The following is a 26,692-nucleotide window of genomic DNA, read 5'->3' as shown; positions in this document are numbered from 1 at the left end:
CTAATTGGTCTTCCTTCCCATATCTGATTTTTTTGTTTTGTTTTGTTTTTTTGAGACAGGGTTTCTCTGTGTAGTTTTGGTGTCTGTCCTGGAACTCACTCCGTAGACCAGGCTAGCCTCCAACTCACAGAGATCCACCTGCCTCTACCTCCCGAGTGCTGGGATTGAAGATGTGCACCACCACCACCTGACCCATATCTGATTTTTAGTATGTTATCTCATTTATTTATTTATTATCTATCATCTATCTATCTATCTATCTATCTATCTATCTATCTATCTATCTATCTATTTTTGGTTTTTCAAGACAAGGTTTTCCTCTGTAGCCTTGGCTGTCCTGGAACTTGCTCTGTAGACCATGCTTGACAGGACGCGGTACATAGGAAAATGGCGGTTTAGAAAGGGAAAGGGAAAGAAACCCTGTGCTAGGATGAGGTGTTTAATTTTAATTGGGCATGTTAATTAGGGCAGCCAAAGGGGGCTTCGGATTGCTGGACTTCAGTACTTTGATAGTCAGCCTCAGGAGGAGGAAGGAGCCAAATCAGGGAACAGACCTTGTGGCTGGCTTCAGGAGTGTAACGTAGCAGCTTTTAGCAAGGCAGAGGGAACTGGGGAGAAGGACAAGGCCCTCCAGAGCCATGTTTGTCAGGCTCTGGCTGGCTGGGTTCCCTTCCGCTTGTGAACTTGATCAGAAATATATGTTCTATTCGGAGCATCTTAGAGAAGGGCTTTGTAAAGGGTCACATGCAGTAACTGACCCTTTTGCTCATATATAGCCTCTGCTTAATTTCCTTCCTCTGTCCTGGCTCTAAGATGCCTTAACCCAGGTACAACAGCATATGCCTACAGTCCCACCGCTCAGTGAGAAGGAAGCTCAGGGAGGAGAGTGTCTTGAGTTCAGGTGGTCGGGCTAGCCTGTGCAGCATACCAAGGGCTCTTCATTTAGAAAAAGGAAACTTATTAGTAACCATGAACATCAACTATCCTTTAAAACACTACCTTTTCTTCATGTACTCTTAGTCCATGCTCACAAGGAGAGACTGACACAAGCAATTTACAAACCTGTTATTCAAACTGGTATATTTTATGAAACAGCAAAGTACAAGGTCGAGAAATGTTCTCGGTCAAATAGACCCTATAAAAAAAGGCACTGTTCTCCAGTCCACTGGAGCAAAACCATCCATGCGAACAGAACGGCAAGGGTAAGAGCGAAGGGCATGCATGCCAGTCCAAACTCAGGCTGTCCTGAGATTGTATGAAAGAGAGGTACCTAGTAACCTTGGGGGGGGGGGGGCTGTCTCACCATTTAACTTCTGAAAGCCTATTACAAACACATCACATACACATACACACACACTTTAAGATTTATTAATGTGTATGTGCATGTGTCTCTGTGTTAAGAAATACATGTAAGTGTATGTGTCCTTGGAGGCCAACTCAGATCATCTGGAGCTGTGAGCCACTCAACTTAGTCTTTTATAATCTTTGAGATTATAATTATACCATTTCTCCCTCCAAAGGGCCATCATTTCCTCAGTAGCCTGTTTCTGTGGTCTTCTAGAGTCAGAAGCATCACTAATGAAGAGACATTTACCCACTGAAGTAAAACTGACTCCAATTCTAGAAGAGACCATGCTTATACTCACTACGCTCTGATTAGAAACTTGTATTTCAGAACATCTTCTTTTTTTTTTTTTGGTTTTTTGAGACAGGGTTTCTCTGTGTAGCTTTACGCCTTTTCCTGGAACTCACTTGGTAGCCCAGGCTGGCCTCGAACTCACAGAGATCCGCCTGGCTCTGCCTTCCGAGTGCTGGGATTAAAGGCGTGCGCCACCACTGCCCGGCTTATATTTTAGAACATCTTAGAGAAAGGACTTTAACTTTGCAAATAAAAACCTTAATTGTTCAACATCATATCACTGCTTAAATATTTTCTTTATTTCTACTACTTTCATGGCATATCTTTAAGGTGAAATGTCATGTCCTAGTCTGTTCCAAGAAAGCAAGACACAATCTACTAAATAAACAAACACCATTTAAAAAACACAGAGAACTAATATGCCTTGTCAATTTCCTCATAAGAACAGTTTCTAAATAATTCAAAAGAAAAACAAAAAACAAAAAATCCAAAGCACAGAGCCAAGAAAGGCACAAAAATGTACTTTTTAATCTGAAGTTTTACAGTAGAAACCCTCATTTCCTCCCAACTCCTTATTCATTTTAGTCTTAACAGCATCAAGAGTCCTTGTTCACAACAGCCAAGTGTTTCTGTAATGGATCACTAATCACAAGCTGGCCCCAACAGTTTTAAGTGAAGAAAACTGAATAGGAGGAAAATTCAGAGGCCGGAAGGACAGCTCAGCAGGTCAAGGCACCTGCTGCCAAGACCGACACCTGTCAGCAGGGGTGCCATCCCTAGAACCCATGTGGGGCAGCTCTTCGAAACTGCCCTCTAACCTCCATACGGGTGCTGTGGTACATGCACAACGACACACTAAACATGCACTGCTACAACTAAACCCACTAAATAAATAAATAAATACATGTAACACAAATTTCTTTTACGGTACAGTTGACTACTCAGTATCTGAAAATAACAAATCTCTTTTGATTGAAGAAGTTCTACTTCAGACAGAAAGACAGACCTATCCACCCACATCCCACACAAAGGTATGTTTGCATGTATATTCTGAATCTGATTTTATTACAATAACAATTATTATATTTATATAATATATAAAAATTCACAACACATATAGAATTACAATATAATTTATAAATTATATATGATTTAATAATAATAATATGACAGTTATTATTATTACTGTGTCTTTTTTGAGACAAGGTCTTGCTCTAGTAGACCAGGCTGGCCTCAGACTCATCCAGATCCAAATCCACCTGCGTCTGGCTCCTAAGTGCTGGGATTAAAGGTGTGTGTAACAAGCATTCTGGGAGACATTAATATGTACTACTAAAATGAATGGAGCCACTAGGATCAAGTCTTAACACATTTAAAGGGACTAAAATAATATACAACACACTTTCTAACCAAAAAAGAAAAATAGAAAATTTAAGATATTCACACATATGGGGAAATTAGGCAATATATTCCTGAGTAACCAAGATGGATTAGAAAACAATGTGGGATGAACCAAAAAATGCAAACACAACAAGACTTACAGAATGCAATTAAATATGCTCAAGGGGAACTTTACAACTGGAAGCTTATGGCAGATGTGATAGTTCAGGCCTGCAATCCCAGCAGTAGGCTGGAGCACCAGGATCTGGAGTTCAAATTTAGTCAGGGTACACAGCAAGCTTGAGATCAGCCTGGCCCTATGAGACCATCTCAAAAACATGAAAAATAAACAAACAAAAGTCTCAAATGACCTAACCCCACCTTAAGATAACATAAAGAGTAAGAAGTTGGGTGTGGTGGTGCATCCTTCTAAACCCCAGCACTTCGAAGGTAAAGCAGAAAGACTCCAAGTTTAAGGCTAGTGTGGGTCCTCTTAAGAGCTTGTTTCAAACAACTAAGAAACAGGCTAGGCCTGGTGGGCAAGCTGAGAGTTCCAGGCCAGCCAGGGCTGCAAAGTGACTGTCCCAGACACAAACTGAAAGCAGGACAAAGAAGCAATCCCGGGATGTGGCTCCGTGGGAGAGCACCTGCCTAGCCAGCACACATAAGGTCCTGGGGACCCCAAAAACAAGAAGGAAGGCCGGAAGAAGTAGCCAGACCAAACGACATCTTAAGGAAGAAGAAGAAACAGATATTAGAGCACGAATTAATGAAAGGCTAACAAACTGATCAACACTCAGCTGGACTAAGAAAAAAAGGAAGAAATCTGTTAAAATGAAGGAACCAGGTATAACACAATTATCTTATAGAAAAAAGACTGGAAAAATATGAACTACATTCTCAGGAATTAAGATAGCCTAAAACATATGTCTACAAGAGGTGACTGAATTAAGAATTTAAAAATCAGACTAGAGATAATCCAGGTTAGATGGCTCTGATGAATACTATCACAGTGTTAAGAAAGAGTTCATATCAGTTCCTTACAAACTCTTCTCAAAAAACAAGAGAGGAAGGACTATTTACCAACTTATTCTGTGAGATCATGAATCGCTCTCATACCAAAACTGGAAAAGGAGTCTAAGAAACGCAGACAGACACCTCTGATGAATATAGACACAGAGATCAACAAATACTAGCAAGCCAGAGCCAGTAACATGGAGGTGAGAGTCATAGACCACGACTGAGTGCAATTCAGCCCAGAATCAAATTGTTTACCTGCCAACTCACCTTTCTTCTTTGCCATTCTCCATATAACATAGCTACTCCCACCCTACTACTCTACTCCTGTAAGCAGCTTAACTGTTCTGAATGTCACTTTTATTGGTGTTTATTTGTTCCCTATTCTCCTCCCAGTGCCTATGGAAAACCTGACATTTGGCAAGGTTTTCAACAAATATTTGTTTAACTAATTATAGCAACTATATAAATTGCACAACTATGAAAATCGTCTCAGTTCCTACATTGCAAGGCATTACTCACCCAAGATCTTCAGGTTTTGTTGTGCTTGCTGACAAGAGAAAAGATAACATCTTATTAGTCCACCCTGCATGACAAATTGCTGCACTATTCAAAGTAAATCCGTGACTAACTGTGAAAACACACACAGGCTGTGCTGCAGGTCAGACAGGTAAGGCCTGCAGCAGCCACTTCTGTTTTTCAATAAAACACTGTGTGCATCTATTCTTTTCTTTTCCAGGATTTTACTTTTGTTTATGTGGACCTGAGTGTGTCTGTGTGGCTGGCTATGTGCACAAGAGCACAGGTTCCCCTGCAGCTCAGAAGAGAGCATCGGATCCCTTGGAGCTGGAGTTACGGGTCCTTTGAGCCACTTGATGTGGGAGCTGGAACCAAATGTGGGTCTTCTGCAAGGGCAGTACACTCTCTTAACTGCTGAGCCATCTCTCCAGCTCAACATCTATTCATTTAAAAGTTCCATTAAAAATGTATTGTTGTGTGCATGTCAGTGCCACAGAGCATGTATAAGAGCAAGGACAATTCATGGGAGTCCATTCTCTCTTTTTAAAACAATGTGGGTCCTGGGGATCAATCTCAGGTCATCAGGCTTGGCGACCAGCAACCTCACTCATGAGCAAAACTGCTGGCCCACATCTGTTCTTTTAAACTAACTTTCTATAAAAGCCTCCTGGATAAAGGAACTGACTCTGAATTCTGTCAGCTGAAAAGACGAGGTAATAGGGCTTTGAGCCATCCCTGAACTATTCGAATTTATAGCTATCTACTTGACTTTATGAGCACACGAGAATGAGTATGGACCAGTCAGAAGAACCAGGCAACAGCAGCACGGCCACCATCAGACTGTGGCGTGTTTTGTACAACACTGACCTGGCAGGAGACATGCTCACCCAACTGTGTTTTAGTAGAAGTTCAAGTCTGGAACCTAACACAAGCTTTAGTTTAATTTGTTCATGGAAACTATGCTTTCCTTACACAGTTGAAGGATCTTAAGTGGCAGGTAACATTTATGAATTTGTAAATATCTATAAATATCTATGCATGACAGACACCGATAATTAAAAATGTAAATTTGATTTAGCAGAATTTCTAACAGTAAATTACAATACGGAACAGTATCATTCACTCATTTTTATATTGTTTTCCTGAGTGTCTCTGTGTGGGATGTGTGGGGGTCAGCGGATAACTTTGTGGAGTCTGTTTTCTTTCCTATGTGGTCCTGGGGACTGAACTTAGGTCAGTCCCACTGGGCAGCAAGCACCTTAAAAAGTGCCTTTATCTCACCAGCCTAATAGGAATAACTTTTCCTGAAAAATTCTTTGGGGCTGGAGAAATGACTCAGAGGTTAAGAGTATTTGCTGCTCTTCCAGAGGACCTGGTTCAAGTCTCAGCAACCACGTGGTGGCTCACAACTGTCTCTAACTCCAGTTCCAGGGCACTAGCCTTCACATGGTTCATAAAATGGCACACACGCACGCACACACCTTCTCCCCTACAAAATAAACAATTTACTCATTACATGTTAACATTAAAAACCATTCAAGCTGGGTGGTGGTGGTGCACACCTTTAATCCCAGCACTCGGGAGGCAGAGGCAGGCGGATCTCTGTGAGTTCGAGGTCAGCCTGGTCTCCAGAGAGAGAGATCCAGGACAGGCACCAAAACTACACAGAGAAACCCTGTCTCGAAAACCCCCCCCCAAAATGAAATAAATAAATAAATAAATAAATAAAAACCATTCAAAGGGATGAAGAGGCATTTCATCATGAGATTTGAAAGACAAGAGAAAAAAACAACTGCTCTAGTACAGACACACGAAAAAGAAAAACTAAGTGCAAACAAAAACACTGCTCCTGTCACTGAATTGAGCTACGATCAAGTTCAACCCCAGCTAAATACAGAAGCCATTACAGTGAACAGTTTTAATTAACTGAGAACGACTTAAGAAGACTCAGGCGGCTTCCTCTCCAGCAAACAAGGAGCTAGCACATGAAGACTGGCAGGAAGGACAAGCCTTTGGAACAGGGCTGCACGTCACCTTTCATTTGGAGGGTCCGCCGGGAGTATCGCTTACTGGGCCTTCTTTCAAAGGAGGTTGATCTTCTTGCTTTGTTAGTTTTTGTGGTCTGATATTCTGTTTTTCCACTAAAATAAAGGAGGCAAGTCAACGGTAAGACAACCTAAGGCAACCAGCACAGGAGTAAGATGTCTGCACTCAGATTATCCCGCGAAGAAGCATCCAGAAGGGAACTACTACCCATAGTTCTGCTTTTTCTCTTCACCAGTTTTTTTTTTTTTTTTTTTTTAAAATATGGAACACTTCACGAATTTGCATGTCATCCTTGCGCAGGGGCCATGCTAATCTTCTCTGTATCGTTCCAATTTTAGTTTATGTGCTGCTGAAGCGAGCACCCAAATATTTTTTTTAATTCTCCAGGCTTTGGTAAAATATGTAACATTAATAATACAGGATTTCTCCTAAGCATGTATATCACCTACAAACATATTAAACCATGAGACAATGCCCAAGCTCTCAGGGAAGCAACCTCTAATTTCCTAATCACACGAATCAATGCAAAATGTGTAATCCAAACCAAGATTTCTAGTTAGTTCTCCTTTTGTGGTCCTGTGAATTTAACTGCAGGCCTTATACATGGCAGCAGGCACTCTACCAATGGAATATGTCCTCAGCCCTAACTCCAGCCACTTTTTCTGTATTTCCACAAAAACTGTCCAGAAACTTTTAAAAACTGCTATTGTACTTCTTAGAAGGACACCTCAGCATTTCTGACATGGGTAGAACAGGAATTCTCCTGGAGTTCCCCGTGATTGGCGTGCTCCATTCCCGGCACTTTTATCCCTTCTTTAACTGAGTCCAGGACATGCTGCAGACTCACCCTGACCAGCTACGCAGACGTAACATGAACTGAAACATTTCAAATTCATGACAAAGGAGTCAGTAAAAGCAACTGGTCTTTAGGTTTATAGAGAATCAAAGGATTCTTCATACTAATACCCCATACATTTTTCTGTATGAGAGCAACCTGTTAGATGGAGAATCTATCTTGTTACATAAATTTAAATTGTGGCTTGATTATTATATATAAAATGTGTCAATATATAAACCAATAATATGATTTATTTCCCATCTACTCAAGAAATTATTATCAATAATACTACATCTTTAAAAATTTTGGCCAATAAATATCTTTGGCAACATACTTTATTTCTCTGTCTTGATTTCTGCCTCAGTAAAATTAGTGTTGGCTTAACTTTTCTGGCCTGTATGCAAGAGAGAGTGATGTCCAAACTTAGGGAAATTAACCTATATCTAAACCGCGATCCTAGGCGAATGAATCCTGATCGATGAGCACTCTTTTGGACAGGTCCTCGGAGACGGAAGAAGGCATGGTGCTCCACGGCGCATTTCCATAAGTGTTTGCAGGCCTTTGGATGATCTAGTCTAAAGACAAAGGTATGCTCTTGTTCTTTACCCTGAAAGAGACAAAGTGCTGTTTATGAAATCAGTCATGTCTCCCATTTCTGCAATACAAATACAACCACACCAATACCAGAAGGTAGCCAAGCACGTGGTGAATGCCTATAATCCCAGCAACCAGGATACCACCAGGTCAGGCCAGCAAGGCATACACAGTAAGTGCCAGGCCAGCAGGACTAGAGTGAGACCTTGTCTCGAAACAAAACAGTGCAGAAAAGTAATAACAAAGGTGCTGGAGAGAGGGCTCGGTGGTTGAGAGTGGGCAAAGCTCTTTCAGGACACGTGTGGCTCCCAGCACCCACAGACAGCTCACAACAGCCTATAAATCCAGCTCTACAAGATCTCAGGTCTCCAAGGTCACCTGCACTAACCACCCACCCACACCCTATACACATAATTACAAATAAAATAAACCGCCAGGCGGTGGTGGCGCACTCCTTTAATCCCAGCATTCGGGAGGCAGAGTCAGGCGGAGTTCGAGGCCAGCCTGGGCTACAGAGCGAATTTCAGGACAGGCAACAAAACAACACAGAGAAACCCTGTCTTGAAAAAACCAAATAAATAAAATAAAATAAAATAAACTTTAAAAAATAAAAAAGCACCTAGTTTGCTCTCTGAAACCTTTTGGGGATGGGCAAGTATGGTGCTGGCCACCTAGTCTTGTCCAATAGGTGAGTTTCAGGTTCAGTAGAGACCCTGTTCCAAAACAGGGTAGAGAGTAATCAATACCCAATATCTAGCCCGATAAACACGTACACACATTCACCTCCATGCACACTTCCATACGGGCAAGTACATACAACACTCATGAAAAGCCCAGAAGCCATTAAAAAAAAAATCATGTGCTATGATGGGTGTGGTAGCAATTTGCCTTTGGTCCCAGCACTTGGGAGGCAGAGGAAGGCAAATCTCTGAGTTCAAAGCCAGCCTTGTCTACACCGAGAAACCCTGTCTCAAAAAATAAAAAACAAAAACAAACAAACAAAGAAAACCCCATATGAAACAAAACCAAACCCAACTCTTTCAGCTGTAGTGAGTGTGGTGCCATATGCTTGTAATGCCAGCACTGGGAAGGCTGAGGGAAGAACACAAGAATAGGAAGCAGACAAGTGACCCAGAAAGGCAAACATGGTATGTGCTCACTTACAAGTGGGTATTAGCTGGAAAGTAAAGGATAATCATGCTACAATCCACAGACCCAGCGAGGCTAAGTAACAAGGAGGGCTGGGGGGGTGGGGGAGTGGATGACACATGAATCTCCCTGGGAAGGCAAAATAGAACAGATTTCACAGGTGGACCAGGGGCAGGTCAGGATGGTAACAGGAGGGATGGGGTAGGAGTTGGAGGGAGAGAGTAATGGGAGAGATGACTGGAACTAGGGGGCATTTGGGGGGCAAGGTGGAAACCTAGTGCAATGGAAACCCCCTGAAATCTACGAGGAAGACCCTAGCAAAGACTCCTAGTAATGGAGGATGTACAGCCTGACTGGCCATCTTCTGTAACCAGGCAAGACTTCCAGTGCAGGGATTGGGACCAACCCAGGCACAAAACCTTTGACCAGTTACAATTTGTCCCGCCTACAAAATGTGCTGGGGTAAAGTGGTGCAGAACTTGTGGGAGTGGCCAACCAATGATTGATCCAACTTGAAACCCATGCCAGAGAGGGAGCCCACAAATGACACTGCCTGGAGGGCCAGGAACCAGAGACCTAGAGACCTAGGACAGAATCAAAACCTAACTGGTGGGGAAAAAAAAAGATTCCTAATGTTATTCTGCTAATGATATTCTGCTCTACTTGTAGACTGGAGCCTCACATAAGCATCATCAGAGTCACTTCACCCAGAAACTGATGAAAACAGATGCAGAGATCACAGCCCAACATTAGCTCAGGGAATCCTGAGGAAGAGGAGGAGTAAGGATTGTAGGACCCAGAGGGGTCAAGGCCACCACAAGAACACAGCCCACAAAATCAACTAACATGGGCTCAACGGGGCTCACAGAGACTGAACTGACAATCAGGGAAGCCTGTATAGGTCTGACCTAGGTCCTCTGCATATATGTTATGGTTCTTACGGGACTCCTAACAGTGGGAATAGGGGCGTCTGACTTTTTTGCATATTTTCAGGGTTCTTTTCCTCCTACTGGGTTGCTTTGTCTAGCCTTGTTATGAGGGTATACGCCTAGTCTTATTGTAACTTATTATGCCACGTTCAGTTGACATCCCTGGGAGGCCTGCTCTCTTCTGAAGGGAAATAGGAGGAGCTGATCTGCAGGAGACGGGAAGTGTGGGAGACGGACTGGGAGGAGAGAAGGGAGGGAAACTGTGGTCAGGATGTAATGTATGGGAAAAGAAAAAAATGAAAAAGCAAAAAAAAAGGGGGGGGCATTAGAGTATAATTTGATCCAGAGTCTTAAATACTTAATGTCTGTATTCATTTATATATATATATATATTTTATTTTCCAAGTACTTCATAAAATTGAATTTAGGGTACTGTGGTAGTTAAAATGTAATTGACCACCAAAGGGAGTGGCACTATTAGGAGATGTGGCTTTGATGGAATAGGTATTGCCTTGTTGGAGGAAGTGTGTCACGGGGAGGGTAGGCTTTGAGGTCTCTTGCTTAAGCTTCGCTCAGTATGACACAGTCGACTTCCTGTTGCCTGCAAGTTGTAGGAGTCTTGGCTACTACTGCAGCACCATGTCTTCCTGTACACCTCCTTGCTTCCTATCATGATGATACTGGACTGAACCTCTGAAACTATAAGTGAGCCACCCCAATTGAATGTTTTCTTCCTAAGAGTTGCTGTGGTCATTGCGTCTCTTCACAGCAATAGAAACCATAACTAAGACAGGTATGCTTAAAAAAAAAAAAAAAAGAAAAGAAAAGAAAAACAGAATTCAGGGTCAGGTCACTGGGCTTTTGAACAAGTGCCTTTAACCACTGAGTCATCTCTTTGGCCCAAACTATGAGTTTTGGTAAGAAAGTTTGAAGATCAAACTTCACCAAGATACAAAGGTAGTTCTGTAAATTCCTAGGAACTAAGCAAAATACAAATCTAAAATACCAGTGAAAAAACAACAAAATGGAACTCTGGACCTTTGTATCTTCTGTAATTGGATTTTTGTTTTATGAAACACATCTAGGGAAATGTAAACAAGGGGAAAAGACTCAAAATCATCCAAAATGAGAACTACCTCACACAACAGATACAGTAGTTTGAAATACTATCAAAACAAGTAAAAAATGGAGGAATGGAAGAACCAGTGGGGAGGCAAGGAGGGGTGGATTTGATGAAAACATCCGTACACAGATAGGAAAGTCTCAAATACAAAATTTCTTTTTAAAAACTCACACATAAAACTATTACCATATGAAAAATTCACTTATTGTATTATAAAGTTCTTTCATATCAATTCTATTTTTCTCGGTTATGTATCATTTTTATGCATGAAAATGATGTCATGAGCTAAGTGTCTATTCTGCAGCCTTGCCAAGGTCATATAATCCTGTATCACCACTAATCAACAACACTGTTAAAAGAACTTCTCCACTAGGCAATCCGCTGCACTCAGACTCCCCTGAGAAAATGAATGTTTCTCATTCATTCCGCGGAGTAAAAACCATCACACTATATCAGCCACAAAATTCCTTTTCTGTTTAATAAATGAACAGGTTTAGGTGTAACAAGAAAAGAAAACCAAAGTGCACTGATTAAAAAGCAATGCTTCCCATTAACCGATTTTCTGATAAACTATCATTTCACTTATCTAAGATCAAAAAACTCAGAGACGGATTTATAAAAGTGACCTGTCGAATGCCCATATTAAAAAATTTTAAAAAAGTATAGCCATCTAGGGCCTCACCTTAAGCTATAGTCTTACTCTTTTGGCTAGTTACTATATTTAATCAGGTCTACATATATCCTCAATAACTACAGAGAAATGGAAGAAGGTTACTATTACAATACAATATACTACTTATCTGGTCTCCAACTTAAAACAGTAAGAATTTAATATCTGCAAAACTTCAGAAAAAGTGATACAACTTGACTGTTGCTACTGCTTATCACATCTATAAGTACAACCAAAAAGTCAATTATAAGCTGAATGGGAACATGAAAATATGCCCAAATACGATAAAAGCTAGGATAAATACATAAAAATCATTTTTAAATGGGACCACACTGAAATTATATAAAAAAATTGACAAAAAACTCAAATCATATTTTATTGTAAAAAATAATCACCAGGTGGATTTTTTTGTTTGTTTGTTTCTTTGAGACAAGGTCTCACTGGCCAGCATTATATAGATCAGGCTGGCCTTGAACTCAGAGATCCACCTGTCCCTGCCTCCAAAGCGTTCCGATAAAAGGCAACTGCTTGTTCTTTTAACTCTTATCAGGAATTAAGGAATCAAGTCACTTAAATGTAACCTTTGTACACGACAGATACATGATCAACAAGAAATAACAGATGATAAGCTTTTATATTATCTTTAAGTTTAATGGCACAAAAGTACATTTTTAGGAATGGTCTGACCTGAATGAGGAATTTACTTCAAAGTATATGCTGAGTTTTTGTTCTATGAGGTACATCCCCATTTGTTACCATGCAACTACTATTAGTAAGTAATATAGTATAATTCCTACCTGATCATCATCTTCCACAACCACTAGAGTTAGTTTATTCTTCTTAAAATCCAATCTGGTTATCTTGGGCCTGTAATAACATGAGATCAACAGCCATATTAGGGGAAAATCCTTTCCTATATCAAAGATGTCTCCTTATCTCCGAACACAGGTAAGAAGGTTAAGGCAGGCCGCTCTGCCTGTCAAAGTCTCTAAAGGGAAGGCAAACATATACTTCAAAAGCAACCAACTAAGAAACTGATGTTGCCCATATGTCAGACATTCAAAATATGAAGGAAACGAGAAACATGTATTTTGCACACCCCTAATGTGGCACAATGAATTCTGTAACCCTAAAGAAAATTTTCAGGGCTAAACAGCACAGGTATTAAATATAAGAACAAGTCATTAAGTGTTTTTAAAGGGTGTAAAGGAAAACATTACTGACTAGGGTCTCCTGCTCTCTTTTTATCAGTAACACCTGGATGTGAATTTGAGTTTGGGTAGGAAGGCTGAAGCCAACAGTCTTGGCATGTCACAAGAGAAGTAACATGGGCCATCTTTAGCTCCTGTCTGTAACATATGCCTAAATGCTGCATTCGTTCTAAAAAATGTAATAATGCAAACAGTTGCCCAATTCTACGCTTTAGGGTCATGATATCTGTACACCATCTCTAAGTGTGGAAACAGAAGCTGGGAAACAGGAGGAGGAATCAAACTTGACAGCAGGGGGAACAGAAGCACTAACATCTCCCTCCTTTTTCTGTTGCAGATAGGGCAGCCTTGGAAAATCCTAACAGTGAGAACCACATGGAGGGGTCACCGTGGAAAGCACATCTCAAAAGTACACAAACATAAGATAAGCACACTGAGACACACACTGGGACACAGAGCTAGAGGACTCTGAACGTCTCTGTCTCTGAGAGATTGCAGAGAATACCAGAATAGCAAACACAACTTCTTCACCTGCAAACTTCTCAGGATTCGATTGCCAAACATTTTCATTCATTAACAGCATAAATGCCTTGGCTCATTAAAAACCAGAGTACCTCTGATATTCACACTGCTTACCAGAAAAACAAGCCGATTTTGGTTTCTCCTTCAAAAACAAGGACTCCTGTTGGAGTTAGTCCCAAGCTATAGTCATTCCCATCTCTAGCCTAATTTAAGAAGAGAATATAAAATGCATTATGTTTGTACACAAGAAACAGATTTCAAGTTTTCACACAACTGGTTCTTTTTTGCAATTAAATAGTATATATAGGCTAATATTTATATTCAAGACGTTTTCATCAAATAATCCTCTTCAAGCTACAAAGTATTAACCTTGCTTTCAGAACTATTTTTGTAGCAAAGTCTACTCAATAGTAAGATTCAGTGATACAAAACAGTAACTAATAATAAAAAAGTGACCTAAACACTAGTAAAAATTGTTTCTCAGCTTAAAAATCAACATCTTACAAGCATCCGTGTACATTTCTAGAATTTTAGTTTTCTGTTCTTTCATAATGAATTTTTCTATAGATTTGAGTCTGTTTTGTTGTGGTTTTTGTTTTTTTGAGACAGGGTCTCTCTCTACATATCCCTGGCTGTCCTAGAACTTGCTCTGTAGACCAGGCTGGCCTTGAACTCAGTGAGACCCACATGCCTCTGCCTTCCAGTGCTGGGATCAAAGGTGTGAGCCACCACGCTCAGCTTATTCTAGTCTTTCAATACCTAATTTCAACCATTTTCCCCTACCTATCACACATCAAAAATACTCAGAGGTATTTTATACAAACTCCATGCCTTCTTTCATACTACAAAATTCATAGTTGCATTAAAAGTCACAAATGAGCCAGGCAGTGGAGGCAAAGGCAGGTGGATCACTGTGAGTTCAAGGTTAGCCTGGTCTACAGAGCGAGTTCCAGGACAGCTAGGGCTGTTACAGAAAAACCCTGTCTTGGGGGGAAAAAAAAAAGAATAAAAATTGCAAAGAATGAATCAATTTTTTAAAAAGGACTTATTTTTTATTATTTTTAAATTATGTGTATGGACACATTGAGTACAAACACCTACTGGGTCCAGAAGAGAGGCATCAGATCAGATCCCCTGGAGACACAGTTATAGGTATTTGTGTGTACCTTGACACAGGTGCTGGGAACCAACCTCAGGACTTCTACAAGAACAGCACTTGCTCCTAACTGCTGAGCCATCCCTCTAATCCCAGGAATACATTTTTAATAAAGGTACCACAAAATAGAGCTTACCTTGACCACATGCATATCAACTCCATACATTTCTAGCCATTTGGCTTTATTCAGATAATTGGTTTCAGCTTGTGCTGGTGTCTGACCTCTGAAATTTAAAATATAGTAATTATAAGTCTAAAGTGATTTTTAGTGAAAAATAGAAACAAAAGAAAATAAATACAAAATAATGGTGGTGGTGATTTTTAAAAAATGTGATCAAATTATGAGTTACCTGTATTCCTTCCATTTCTCAAAAATAGCCAGTTCCATCTCTTCAGTCTGAATGGGCACAAACCTGAACTCAGAGACAAGTTCAGGACTGTGTTCAGCAAGATCATAGTCGCCAAGTTCAGCTACAAATACAAGTTCACAAAGTTATGCTGTGTTAATAATACTAAGAAAATCCCAGATGGGCAGTGGTGGAGCACACCTTTAATCCCAGCACTCGGGAAGCAGAGGCAGGTGGATCTCTGTGAGTTAGAGGCCAGCCTGGTCTACACAGCAAGTTCCAAGGCAGCCAGGGCTACACAGAGAGAACCTTTAAGAAAATCCTTTTTAAAAAATATATTTTGCAAATAAAGATGAAGAGGATTATTAAAATTCTTTCTTAAGCTACCAGCCATTCATGATGCCTAGACCATTCCCCCTGTAAACCTAGTCTAGATCCAGGACTTGGCTGCACACAAATGCAGTGGTTTCAATGAGAATGGCTCCCAAGGCTCCTATATCTGAATGCCTGGGCCAAAGCTGGCGGAAAGGATTAGGCGGTGGCCTTGTTGGAGGTATGTTAGTGGGGGTGGGCTTTGAGGGCTGAAATTCCCATGCCATTCCCAGTTATCCTCTTTCTGCCTCATACTTGGGGATTAGATGTGAGGTCTCCGCTACCACTCCAACGCTATGCCTGCCTGCCTATTGCCCTGTTCCCCGCCATGATGGTCAAGGACTCTAACCTTCTGGAACTTGGAGTGCCAATTAAATGCTTACTTTATAAGCTGCCTTGGTAATGATATTTTGTCATAGCAATAGAAGAAGAGTAAGACAACATAAATCACATTTGTTGGTGGCATATTTTTAATTATACCTTTCTCCTCATTTATTCATATACTAATACTTAGCTTTTGAAAATAAATTCCTGTATTTCCATAGAGGAAAAATATATCTTTGACCTTAAAATTCTTAAGACAATCAGATGCTAGCTATAAAAATCTACCCAAGATGCACAGTATATAGCATCATATTATAAGATATAATACTTGTCTGGAATGCAAAATCATTAATACTAAAAAAAATTTTTGAAAAAAAAATACATGGAGAAATTATTTTACCATAATGAATAATAATAGTAACCACTCAGTTGGAGTTCCTATCCCCTCGAGACTAATGCTTTGAGCACTAGTGAGTCAAATGTGTTAAAATAAAAAAATATATACACACATATATATATGTATGTATGTATGTAAATACACACACACACACACAGATAGGATATATATATCCTGTGTGTGTGTGTGTGTGTGTGTGTGTGTGTGTGTGTGTGTGAATGTGTATGTAATTAAGTGTTTGAGGGCACATACTTCTGCCTGCTGTGGTGATATGTTGTTTGTAATCTAAGAAATGAACCTTGCCTGAAGATCAGAGGACAGAGCCCAGCCATGGAGTTAGCCATAGAGGTCAGGCAGTGGTGGCACACACCCTTAATTCCAGCACTAGGGATCACACACCTTTAATTCCAGCACTAGGGAGGTGGAGACAGGAAGTGATATGGTTGGGTGGAGAGAGGAATATAAGGCAGGAGGAGACAGGAGCTCAGTCTCTTTCAAGCTGAGGAGTTGGTGAGGTAAGAGGCTGGCTACTCTGCTTCTCGGATCTTTCAGCTTTCACCCTAATATCTGACTCAGGGTTTTTATTAAGACCATTCAGGATTCGTGCAACAGCCTGTGCATGCAGAGGCCAGAAGAGGACGTCAGGTGTCTCCTCTATTGCTTCTGACTCACTGCCTTAAACCCAGTGTCCCACCATTTTGAATGGCTGTCAGGTTCTTGCATCTGCCTGTCTCAGCTCCAAAATTCTAGGAGCCTTTACCAGATCTTTATATGGGTGCCAGGGACTGGTATCTCTATGTGCAGATCAAGAAACCTCATTTTAAAGCATACACTTTGGCTGTCAGGAGGGACAAACAATACAGACAGCATTTTCAAACTAATGCCTCCCCTTCATTATGCAGATAGAAAACAAGTTTTAATTTGGAGACAGATAAGAATAGTGAAAAAAATCAAGCAGATAAAAATTCTCATCATCAGGAAAATATGCTTTCTTTAAGTAATAGACAGATAAAAAAGCAAATGTACTAGGTTTACTGTAAAACATGCAAATTTAGTTTTGTTATCCACACAGTGACAAATACTACTGATCTTAGAACAAAAGTACAACCACTAAGAAGGCGAAAACCTAAAGTCCTGAGCATCGTTAAATATAACTCTAATTACAGTATATACAGAGATATTCCAGAAAAATGTTTCCTTTCAATGGGTGAACAAGGGCTCAAATTATAGTTTTCCTTTAAAATGTCAACTTTAGGGGACATTTAGTATTTAAGGAGAAAAATACTTAAATAGAAGTATTTGGGTAAGTTTCCCAGTAACCTCATTTATTAAAAAACACCTCAAAGTGACCAACAGGCTCTTTTAAATGTGCACCGGCCTGATCTTGTTTCGGTGTGCTGATTCTTCCTGAACTCATTTTCTGAGTGAACAGCCACGATAAGCCACTCTCATGCCACGGCATTCTCTTCATGAAAACGATCAGCTTAGCATCTATTCAGTTAGCAGGCAGGCCGCAAACTGTCTCAAAGCACTACCGGTGGGAAGAGCAGGAGCTCGTCAGTCGGGAGCCCTGGCTGCTCTCCAGAGGACCTGGGTCTCACTCCCAGCACCCACATGCCGGCTCACAACTGTCTGTAATTCCAGTTTCAGGGGATCTGACACCCTCACACAGACATGAAGGCAAAACCACCAATGCATAATATAAAAACAAATAATAAATTTTTAAAAATTTTAAAAAAGAAAATTAAAAGAGCAAAGAATTGAGAGGGAAAGGCAGTGAAAACAGTAACTTTTTAAAGAAGTCTTAAATCAAAGCAGAAGTCAAGAGTTGGACATGGGCACAATTTTACACAAACACCAGTGCTGTCTTTTCTAGCCTGCTGTCTGATGTTATTTTTATTCCTTAGACAGGCATCATCACACAAAAGAATTATGCTCCAGTCTTAAGCACAAGAACCACTTACCTTGCAGATTATAAGCTGCCAACTGAACGGCTGTATCAAAAGGACACTCTAATCTGAGATCAAAATATAAATTGGCTAAGTCAATTTCATAATCTTTAAGATAAATAACAATAATTTATATTGCATCTTGACAATTTGCTTTACACAACTCTAGACTTATGTGTATATATATGTAAGTACACTTGCCTACGTGTGAGCACGTGGAGGCCCGAGGGCCATGTCCAGAACCATCCTCTGCTCCTTCCCACCTTACTATTTTGGCTACAGTGGCTGGCCAGCGAGCCCCCAGCACTGGGGTTACACAGGCCACTGTGCTCCTGGGTTTTACATGGGTGCTGGGGTGCAAATTCAGGTCCTTTACTCACTGAGCTATCATCTCGCCAGCCTTGCAGTGAACTTATTTTCTATGTTACTTTTCTACGACTCAAGAATTTTGCAGTTATGTACTGAATAATTTAATACTCACTTCCCACTGAGAATATCTTGTTTTAACTGCAGAACAAATAAATACCTAAGGAAAATAAAAGACACAAAATAACTAAATAGAACAATTTAATATGGAAAAAAAATCCTATCATTTTAACTTGAGAATACCCTTTTCTTTTTTTAAGACAGGATTTCACCCATGCAGCCTGGATGGCCAGAACTCAGAGATCCCCATGCCTCTGCCTCCCAAGTGCTGGGATTAAAGGTGTGCACCACCACACCCTGAGAGAACATTTTTAATTACAGAATTTTACCACAAGAAAATGTGTACGGGAAAAACAATAGAGAAAAAGAGCTCTGAGAGGTGGAAGGAAGTACAGCTGAAGATAAGAGAGAGAGAGAAGAGCAGGCCAGAGTGTAGCGGAGCAGAGCAACTGCAGAGAAAATGTCAGAAGCATACATGTAAACGAGCCCCGTGACCCATCCTAACTTCATACATGTAAACGAGCCCCGTGACCCATCCTAACTTTACACATGTAAAGGAGTCCTGTGACCCATCCTAACTTTATTCATGTAAAGGAGTCCTGTGACCCATCCTAACTTTATTCATGTAAAGGAGTCCTGTGACCCATCCTAACTTTACACATGTAAAGGAGTCCTGTGACCCATCCTAACTTTACACATGTAAAGGAGTCCTGTGACCCATCCTAACTTTATTCATGTAAAGGAGCCCCGTGACCCATCCTAACTTTATACATGTAAAGGAGCCCCGTGACCCATCCTAACTTTACACATGTAAACAAGTCCCGTGACCCATCCTAACTTTACACATGTAAAGGAGTCCTGTGACCCATCCTAACTTTACACATGTAAAGGAGTCCTGTGACCCATCTTAACTTTACACATGTAAATGAGTCCTGTGACCCATCCTAACTTTATACATGTAAAGGAGCCCCGTGACCCATTCTAACTTTATATATGTAAAGGAGTCCTGTGACCCATCCTAACTTTATACATGTAAAGGAGCCCCGTGACCCATTCTAACTTTATATATGTAAATGAGTCCCGTGACCCATCCTAACTTTGACAACACACTCACTTCTGTATGAGAGATGTAAGGCTAACAGCAGCTCACTGCCAGGGAATTCAAAAGGAAATCTTTCCAAAGGTATTCTAACAACTCAGCCTCATCACCTAACAAGGACTGTGTACAAGAAGCAATTCGTATGTGATACGGACGCAGGGTAAAATAAAGAAATGGATACAACCTGAAGCTTTATTCAGAATTACTCAAATCAGGATCTAATATCGTCATTACTCAATAGCGATTTATAAGTAAAAAAGTCAGGAGCCAACCTACATGAAGTTGCTAACAAAAGACAGATCATAGTGGATGTCAGTAAGTATAAGAATGTAATTTATCAAAACATTATCAGTTCTGTTTAAAATCTAGGAACTGACTTACCAGTCACATCTGCTGGATGCATGAAAATCAACTCTTTTTTTGTTTGTTTGTAAAAGAATCATACACTTTATTTTAGTTATTTTAATATTTTAAGACAAGGTCTATCTCACACTGTAGCTCAGGCTAGCCTGAAACTCACTATGGGGCCCAGGCTGGCCTTGAATCCATAGTAATCCTCCTGCCTTACTTTCCTGAGTGCTGAGATTATAGGCATGAGCTATTTTACCTGACTAGAATCCGACATTTTAAACATCTTGTTCTAGAATTAAAAACTCACCTGAGACCTTATTGCTAGGCTGAGGAATCCCAGGAGTGGCCTTAAGTCTTAACCCTGACCCAACCTTAGTGTAGGCTTACCGGGTCAGCTCCTCCCGAAGATTGTTTGGTTCCGAGGAATAGAACTTGACTCGAAGATGAAGACAGTAGGGAGAGCCAACTGTCGTTAAAAAAGAAAAGAGCGTTCGTTTGTAATGATTTACTAAGACCTGTCAGTCGGCGAGTCTGCTGACAATTACTAAAGTATGAAAGAAAAGAACAGATCATTGTAGCATTATTTCAAAGAGAACATAGGCAGAAGTGTGACACAAAGTTTTAAAGTGTACCAACCACAGCACAGCATTATCAGTCATCCCTCACCTCAGGACAGAGAGCCCGACACTAATTCTAACAGTTCAGGGTCAAATGCATAATCTTAAGGGCACAATCAACCAACCTGGAAAACCTGCTGAGCTACACTTTTAGCAAACGCCAAGGAATGCGATGCCAGTAACTGCTCAAGGCCAGGCACCCCACACTTTCAAACCCAGTCCAGTGCACTCACTAACTGTGTGTTCTCAGCAACCCTGACCCAGGATTTCATAAGGACAAGAGTTAAACTGCCCTGAAATCTGACACTACAGGGACAAGCCAGGCTGTGGGGACTGGACACTGGCATTTTCAAGTTCTGCCGAGTTAATAATACTCCATTTTATGTGCGTTACTTCATTTCATTATTTTTAATTTTTAATTTGATGTACACTGGTGTTTTGCCTGCAAATGAAAGTCTATGTGAGACTGTCAGATCTTGGAGATACAGTTGTGAGCTGCCATGTGGGTACTGGGATTTGAACCTGGGTCCTCTGGAAGAGCAGCTAGTGCTCTTAACCACTGAGCCATCTCTCCAGCCCCATCATTTCATTTCATTATTCTTAAGATTTAGTTTTAATTATGTGCATGTGTGGTGGGTGGTGGTGGTAGTGGTGGTGGTGGGGTATTATGTACATGTGTGGATGCAAGTATCCACAGAATCCAGAAGAAAGTGTCAGATCCCCTGCAGTTGGAGCTACAAGTAATTGTGAGCCACTGATACAGGTGTTGGGAACTGAATGTGGGTCCTCTACAAGACCAGTGTGTGCTCTTAACCACTGAGCCATCTCTTCAGCACTGGTTCCTCCTCCTCCTCCCTTCTCCCTCTCTCTTTCCCTCTCCTCCTTCTTCTTCTTTTGTTTTTTTGTTTTGTTTTGTTTTTTTTTCAATACAGGGTTTCTCTGTGTAGCATGGAGCCTGTCCTGGATCTTGCTCTGTAGACCAGGTGGCCTCAAACTCACAGAGATCTGCCTGCCTCTGTTACCCGAGCGCTGGGATAAAGGCGTGCACCACCACTGCCTGGCTTCATTATTCTTCTTTTAAAAGAAATGTAAGTAAAGGCTGGAAAGATGGCTCAGCTGTTGCTCTTGAAAAGGACCTGGCTTTGATTCCCAGCATCCGTGTGGTTCACAATTGTCTGTAATTCCAGTTTCCAGGGATCCAATGACCTTTTGTGACCTATGAGGGTACTAGGCACACACATGGTTCACATATACGCACGCAGGCACAACACTCATACACCTAAAATAAATTATTTTTGAGGAAAACTTTGAAAAAGGATGACAGGTCTCTAGCGCTTGCCACAGGCTGTCAGCTGACTGCATAGACAAAGGAGACAGAGCACATCTACCACACATTTCTTAGCCTAGGTCACTGTGGATAGTCTGTATCATGAAACTCTGGAAAGACAAGGGAAAAATGGATACAGCCTTAAGGTCTCGAAACATCTTCTAGAGGCAGGTAGAACCTCCCCAAACAAAAACAGTCAAACAAAATAGAGTGGGGAAGCCCAACAAAATATCAACATAAGTAATTACCTAAAGAGATGTTAAATATTTCATAAGAATGCAATCCAATTTGTAAGGTGCAAATATCCCTCCTATAAGCTCAAGTTACAAGACTCTTGAGTCTAGATCACTGTTAACCCTATATAAACTGGGCACTGACTCGGTACATTACAAAGAAACAAGGCTTAGAAAGCAGACATGCTCGTCAGGCACCAACTTTCCTAGCACTGAGGAGGCCAGGAAGACTTCTGAGCTGCAGACCAACCTAAGTGTATCTTGTATCTTGAGACTCTGACTGACAAAGCAGGTGGTAAAGAAACTCATAGGAAACATGATTTTTTAATGTCCTTACTATTAAGAATTAGTGTTTCTGATATACTTTATTTGCATTATTTCACAAATGATTTCAACACTTACTTTTTACTTGCTTTTTGATGCTTTTCGTACTGTCCAACCAATGCTGCAAACAGAAAAATAAAGTTGAGTACTTATGCAAATGGCAGAATTTAATGTTTAACAAGAGTTATTGCTTATTACAACTTTGTTGACAACCATTATGCAGTATTTCACAAAGGAAAAAGCAGAGGGCCTGAATTCTTTCAAATTCTCTTTCAAGGTGGCTCTTTTTTTTTTTTTTTTTTTTCTTTTGAGACAGAGTTTCTCTGTGTAGTTTTGGTGTCTGACCAGGCTGGCCTCGAACTCACAGAGATCTGCCTGGCTCTGCCTCCCGAGTGCTGGGATTAAAGGCGTGCGCCACCACCACCCAGCTCAAGGTGGCTCTTATGGCTTTGTCATACCCGAAGTTCCCAATAAATGGCTCTCCAGAAAGGCTAAACTAGAGAGAAGAGGCTGGAGACAGCGGCGCTCTAGAGCACTTACCAGCACCGCCATAAATAAGTACAGAAGGGAAACTTGAGAGAAAAATCCCGTTCCTTTACAAGATTCACTGGCAGAACCAAACACTGAGCAGAGAAAATACTATCTGAATTTTTGCAAAACAGTGACTATTCAGTACTCGTTGAAGGAGCCTGAGGGCTTAAAAATGAGACTCCCCCCCCCAAAATGTCTATTAAACAAACAGTCATTGTCCCTCTGCCTTATAAAAATGTTTACACTTGGGCTGGGCATGGTGACGCACACCTTTAGTCCCTGCACTCAGGAGGGAGGCAGAGGCAGGATCTCTGTGAGTTCAAAGCCAGCCTGGTACAGAGTGAGTTCCAGGATAGCTAGGACTGTAACACAGAGAAACCCTGTCTCAAAAAACCTAAATAAACAAACAAACAAACAAACAAACAAATAATTTTAGAAATGTTTACACTTGACAAGCAGTTCTGTTTTCAATAGTAAGTCTTTGTGTGTGTGTGTGTGTGTGTGTGTGTGTGTGTGTGTGCTGTTTTATTGTGTGCTACACAGCCAGTATATATAAAATAGTTAAGCCTTGTGAAAAACAAATCCATGAAAATAAAGAGAAGTGGATGTTAAGGATGACAAGTAGAAGATTGTATATTATGGCACGTGTTATAGAGAAACTTTTGTACAGACTTCAAGTTTAGTTTTCTTGAATAGCCACTGGTTCCTGAAAAGTGGTTTGAAGAACCTCAAGATACATGACTACAAAAGGAGCAGACTTTCTGGGGTCTGCAGGGATTTGTACTTGAAGACACTGCAGTCAGCAGAGGGTCATGTTGATCAGTCTGCAACAGAACTGTTTCAAGCCGGCAGCTGCCTGAGAAACCTTTACACGGTGGAGACTAAGCTGCTGAACCACCTCCTTCGTGGTGGCCACACTAGAAGACCCAACACGGCCATGCTCAGGACAGCCGTGCTGCCCAGTCAGTCTGAGTGAGCCAGTAACAGCCTTTTCATTTCTATAGACTCTGCACTGGAAAATGCTCATAACACGAACAAACCTAACAATTCCATATGTTTCCACTGACAAAGCATTCCCAGCTCATTACAAACCCCTTACGTCAGGCCCTCACAGTGACAGGCCGCATTGGTCCAGCTACGATACACACGGGTGAGCTCGCTTCAGCATGCTTTCAATTCCAAGCACCAAGGAAGGGAGGGCTCTTGTGTTAAGGAGTCCACAGAGCCAAGGACGCACTTTCAGCCATCTTGCTGGGCAAAGATAAACAAGGCTGCCCCGCTACCGGTGCTGGTTGCTTTCTTTCCCTGCTATTTGCCTAGCCTCTTCTTCCCTTCTTCCTCAAGGTCCCAAAGAGGGACTCACAGAGCTCTTACTGGGTCAGCAGCAGAGTGCCCTTCTACCCTTGAGTAAGCTGTTCTGTAAACATCTCAAGCAGTGACTGTGCAATGCTTTCTGTCTTAGTTCTGATGGTGGGGGAGACTGAACCCAGGGCCTCAGATATGCTAGACAAGAATCCTGCAGCTGAGCCACGCCCCAGTCCTATGTTATGTTTCCTCTGGATTCCAAGTTGTGGAGGCTACTTGGCCATCTCATTTAATACATTATTGGCCATCCCCTTTTAAATACATTTCAGCATGGCAAATGTTCAGCTGTATAAATCCTACTGGCAGGCAGAAAACAGATCTATTAGGAATGATTTCAACCTGGGGCAGCAAATAATGCTTTCATCTTGGCCCAGAAACCCAATATTCAACTATCCCAGACTCAAAGTGGCCTAATGCCATTACATACTGAGCATGAAATAAAAACAGCTTTGTGTCTAGAATGTTTTCTTTCAGAACCACAGACCTGGAAGTTGCTCAGGTTTTCTCTCTCTTACTGTAGTTGGGGTGGGAGGACAAAAAAACAGAATAAAAAACCCACAAACATGATGGCTAGTCCCCTGGGTATTGTCTTAGGTAGCCCTGTGGTGCATGGCAGTGAGCACAAATGAGCACACCCCTTCCAGGCAGCAATCTTACTAGTGGACAGTAGTGAATGCCTCAAGAACCCATGTCCGACTCAGAAACGACTGTACAGAGATTTCCCTACAAGGAATTCCAGGAGAAAACTACAAGTCAACCACCTAATAATGGACTGGTTAGAACATTACCTAGGACAAAGGCACAATGGAGGAGCCATTAAGAAACGAAAGCAGATCCTTAAAGACTGAAACAGATACTGCTGTTTGGGGAAATGTGGGGGTGGTTGACACAGCGTCTCTACATAGCCCTAGCTGCCCTGGAACTCTGTAGACCAGGCTGGCCTTCAACTTCTGCCTCTTCCTTCTGAGTGCTGGGATTAAAGGTATGTGCCAGCATGCCTGGCCATACTGCTATATGTCAGAGAACTCACTGAAAGTATTACAAATGGTTTCATCAACATGTACAAATGTGTATACACAAAATGTATATTCTTTTAGACCAAGGTAACAATTAATAATAAAATAGTAATTGACATTACTGGTGAGGTGCTGAAGAGATGGCTCAGTGGTTAAGAGCACTGGCTGCTGCTCTTACAGGGGACCTGGGTTCAATTCCCAGCACCCACAAAGCAGCTCACAACCATATGAAACTCTAGTTCTAGAGGATATGACGACTTCTTCTGGTCTTTACAGGCACTGTAACACGTGGTGCACAGACATCCATGCGGTCAAAAAACTCATACACAGAAAAGAAAAATAAAATTGCAAAAAATACTTAGAAGATTACTAGTGTTATGAACACAATTTATTGCTAAGAATAATAGCTCCTTATTACGACATTTGATAATAGATAATTACGGATTTGGGGAGTAATATTACAAAGCAGGGGCTAGAGTTATGATCATATCTTAGAAGTTAGGAGCACTTGCTTCTCTTTCAGAGAACCTGCGTTCAGTTCCCAGCACCCATGCCAGGTGGCTCATCCGCTACCTCCAGCTCCAGGGACTCCAATGCCCTCTTCCGGCCTCCATGGGTACCTGCACACATGTATCCTACACACATACATAAAAAAAAAGTACACAGCCAACAGTCTCACCACCCCCAAGATCTATCCCCTGTAAACTACATGCATTTCCCCAAGATATGAATGGTTGCTCTTGACTCCTTCTCAACTTCCCTCAAACTGGAAGAAAGAAAGAATTTCTCTTTGATGTGCCTGTATTTGAAGAACAGTTAACAGTACACTGAAAAACCAATAGGCTAATGATAACCATCCCCACCCCCACCTGCTTCGCAATAGGATCTCACTGTGTAGCCCTGGCTGGTCTGGAACTTGCTCTGTAGCCCAGGCTAGCCTACATCTCACAGAGCCTTCTGCCTCTGTCTCCTGAGTGCTGGGATTAAAGGTGTGCACCATCACGCTTGCCAATTAATTATAAATTTTGAGGCAATAGAAGAAGGAAACAGATCACTTACTAAAATCATTCCCAGTTGTTAAGAAATCTGTTCCTAGTTGGATCTATTCAAGACTAGTTTCGGGACCATTAAGATGGCTCAGCAGGAAAGGGTACTTGCCGCCAAGTCTGGTGACTTAGACCTCTGGGGCCACAGTGGAACAGAACGGACTCCCCCAAGCTG

General features: G+C 41.3%; 1 protein-coding gene and 2 non-coding genes across 3 annotated transcripts in view; 1 reads left to right on the top strand and 2 right to left on the bottom strand.

Moving 5' to 3' along the window:
* The window catches only part of Epb41l5 (erythrocyte membrane protein band 4.1 like 5), a 118,257-nt gene that overhangs the window by 69,467 nt on the left and 22,098 nt on the right, over positions 1-26,692 (bottom strand). The window contains exons 4-14 of the mRNA XM_059280230.1: positions 22,638-22,680; positions 20,446-20,524; positions 18,664-18,708; positions 18,198-18,250; positions 15,144-15,264; positions 14,930-15,017; positions 13,752-13,840; positions 12,702-12,771; positions 7,877-8,046; positions 6,590-6,696; positions 4,559-4,586 (exon numbers count right to left, since the gene is read on the bottom strand). Coding sequence (XP_059136213.1) covers positions 4,559-4,586; positions 6,590-6,696; positions 7,877-8,046; positions 12,702-12,771; positions 13,752-13,840; positions 14,930-15,017; positions 15,144-15,264; positions 18,198-18,250; positions 18,664-18,708; positions 20,446-20,524; positions 22,638-22,680 — 893 coding nt within the window. The remainder of the gene's footprint in view (positions 1-4,558; positions 4,587-6,589; positions 6,697-7,876; positions 8,047-12,701; positions 12,772-13,751; positions 13,841-14,929; positions 15,018-15,143; positions 15,265-18,197; positions 18,251-18,663; positions 18,709-20,445; positions 20,525-22,637; positions 22,681-26,692) is intronic.
* LOC131925909 (U6 spliceosomal RNA) lies at positions 6,857-6,963 on the bottom strand. Its single transcript, XR_009383403.1, has one exon. It is a non-coding gene; the product is annotated as a U6 spliceosomal RNA (small nuclear RNA).
* LOC131925881 (small nucleolar RNA SNORA51) lies at positions 21,999-22,124 on the top strand. Its single transcript, XR_009383381.1, has one exon. It is a non-coding gene; the product is annotated as a small nucleolar RNA SNORA51 (small nucleolar RNA).

Source organism: Peromyscus eremicus, chromosome 15 (assembly GCF_949786415.1).
Source record: "Peromyscus eremicus chromosome 15, PerEre_H2_v1, whole genome shotgun sequence".
NCBI classification, from domain to species: domain Eukaryota; kingdom Metazoa; phylum Chordata; class Mammalia; order Rodentia; family Cricetidae; genus Peromyscus; species Peromyscus eremicus.
This window is presented reverse-complemented; position numbering and strand designations above follow the sequence as displayed.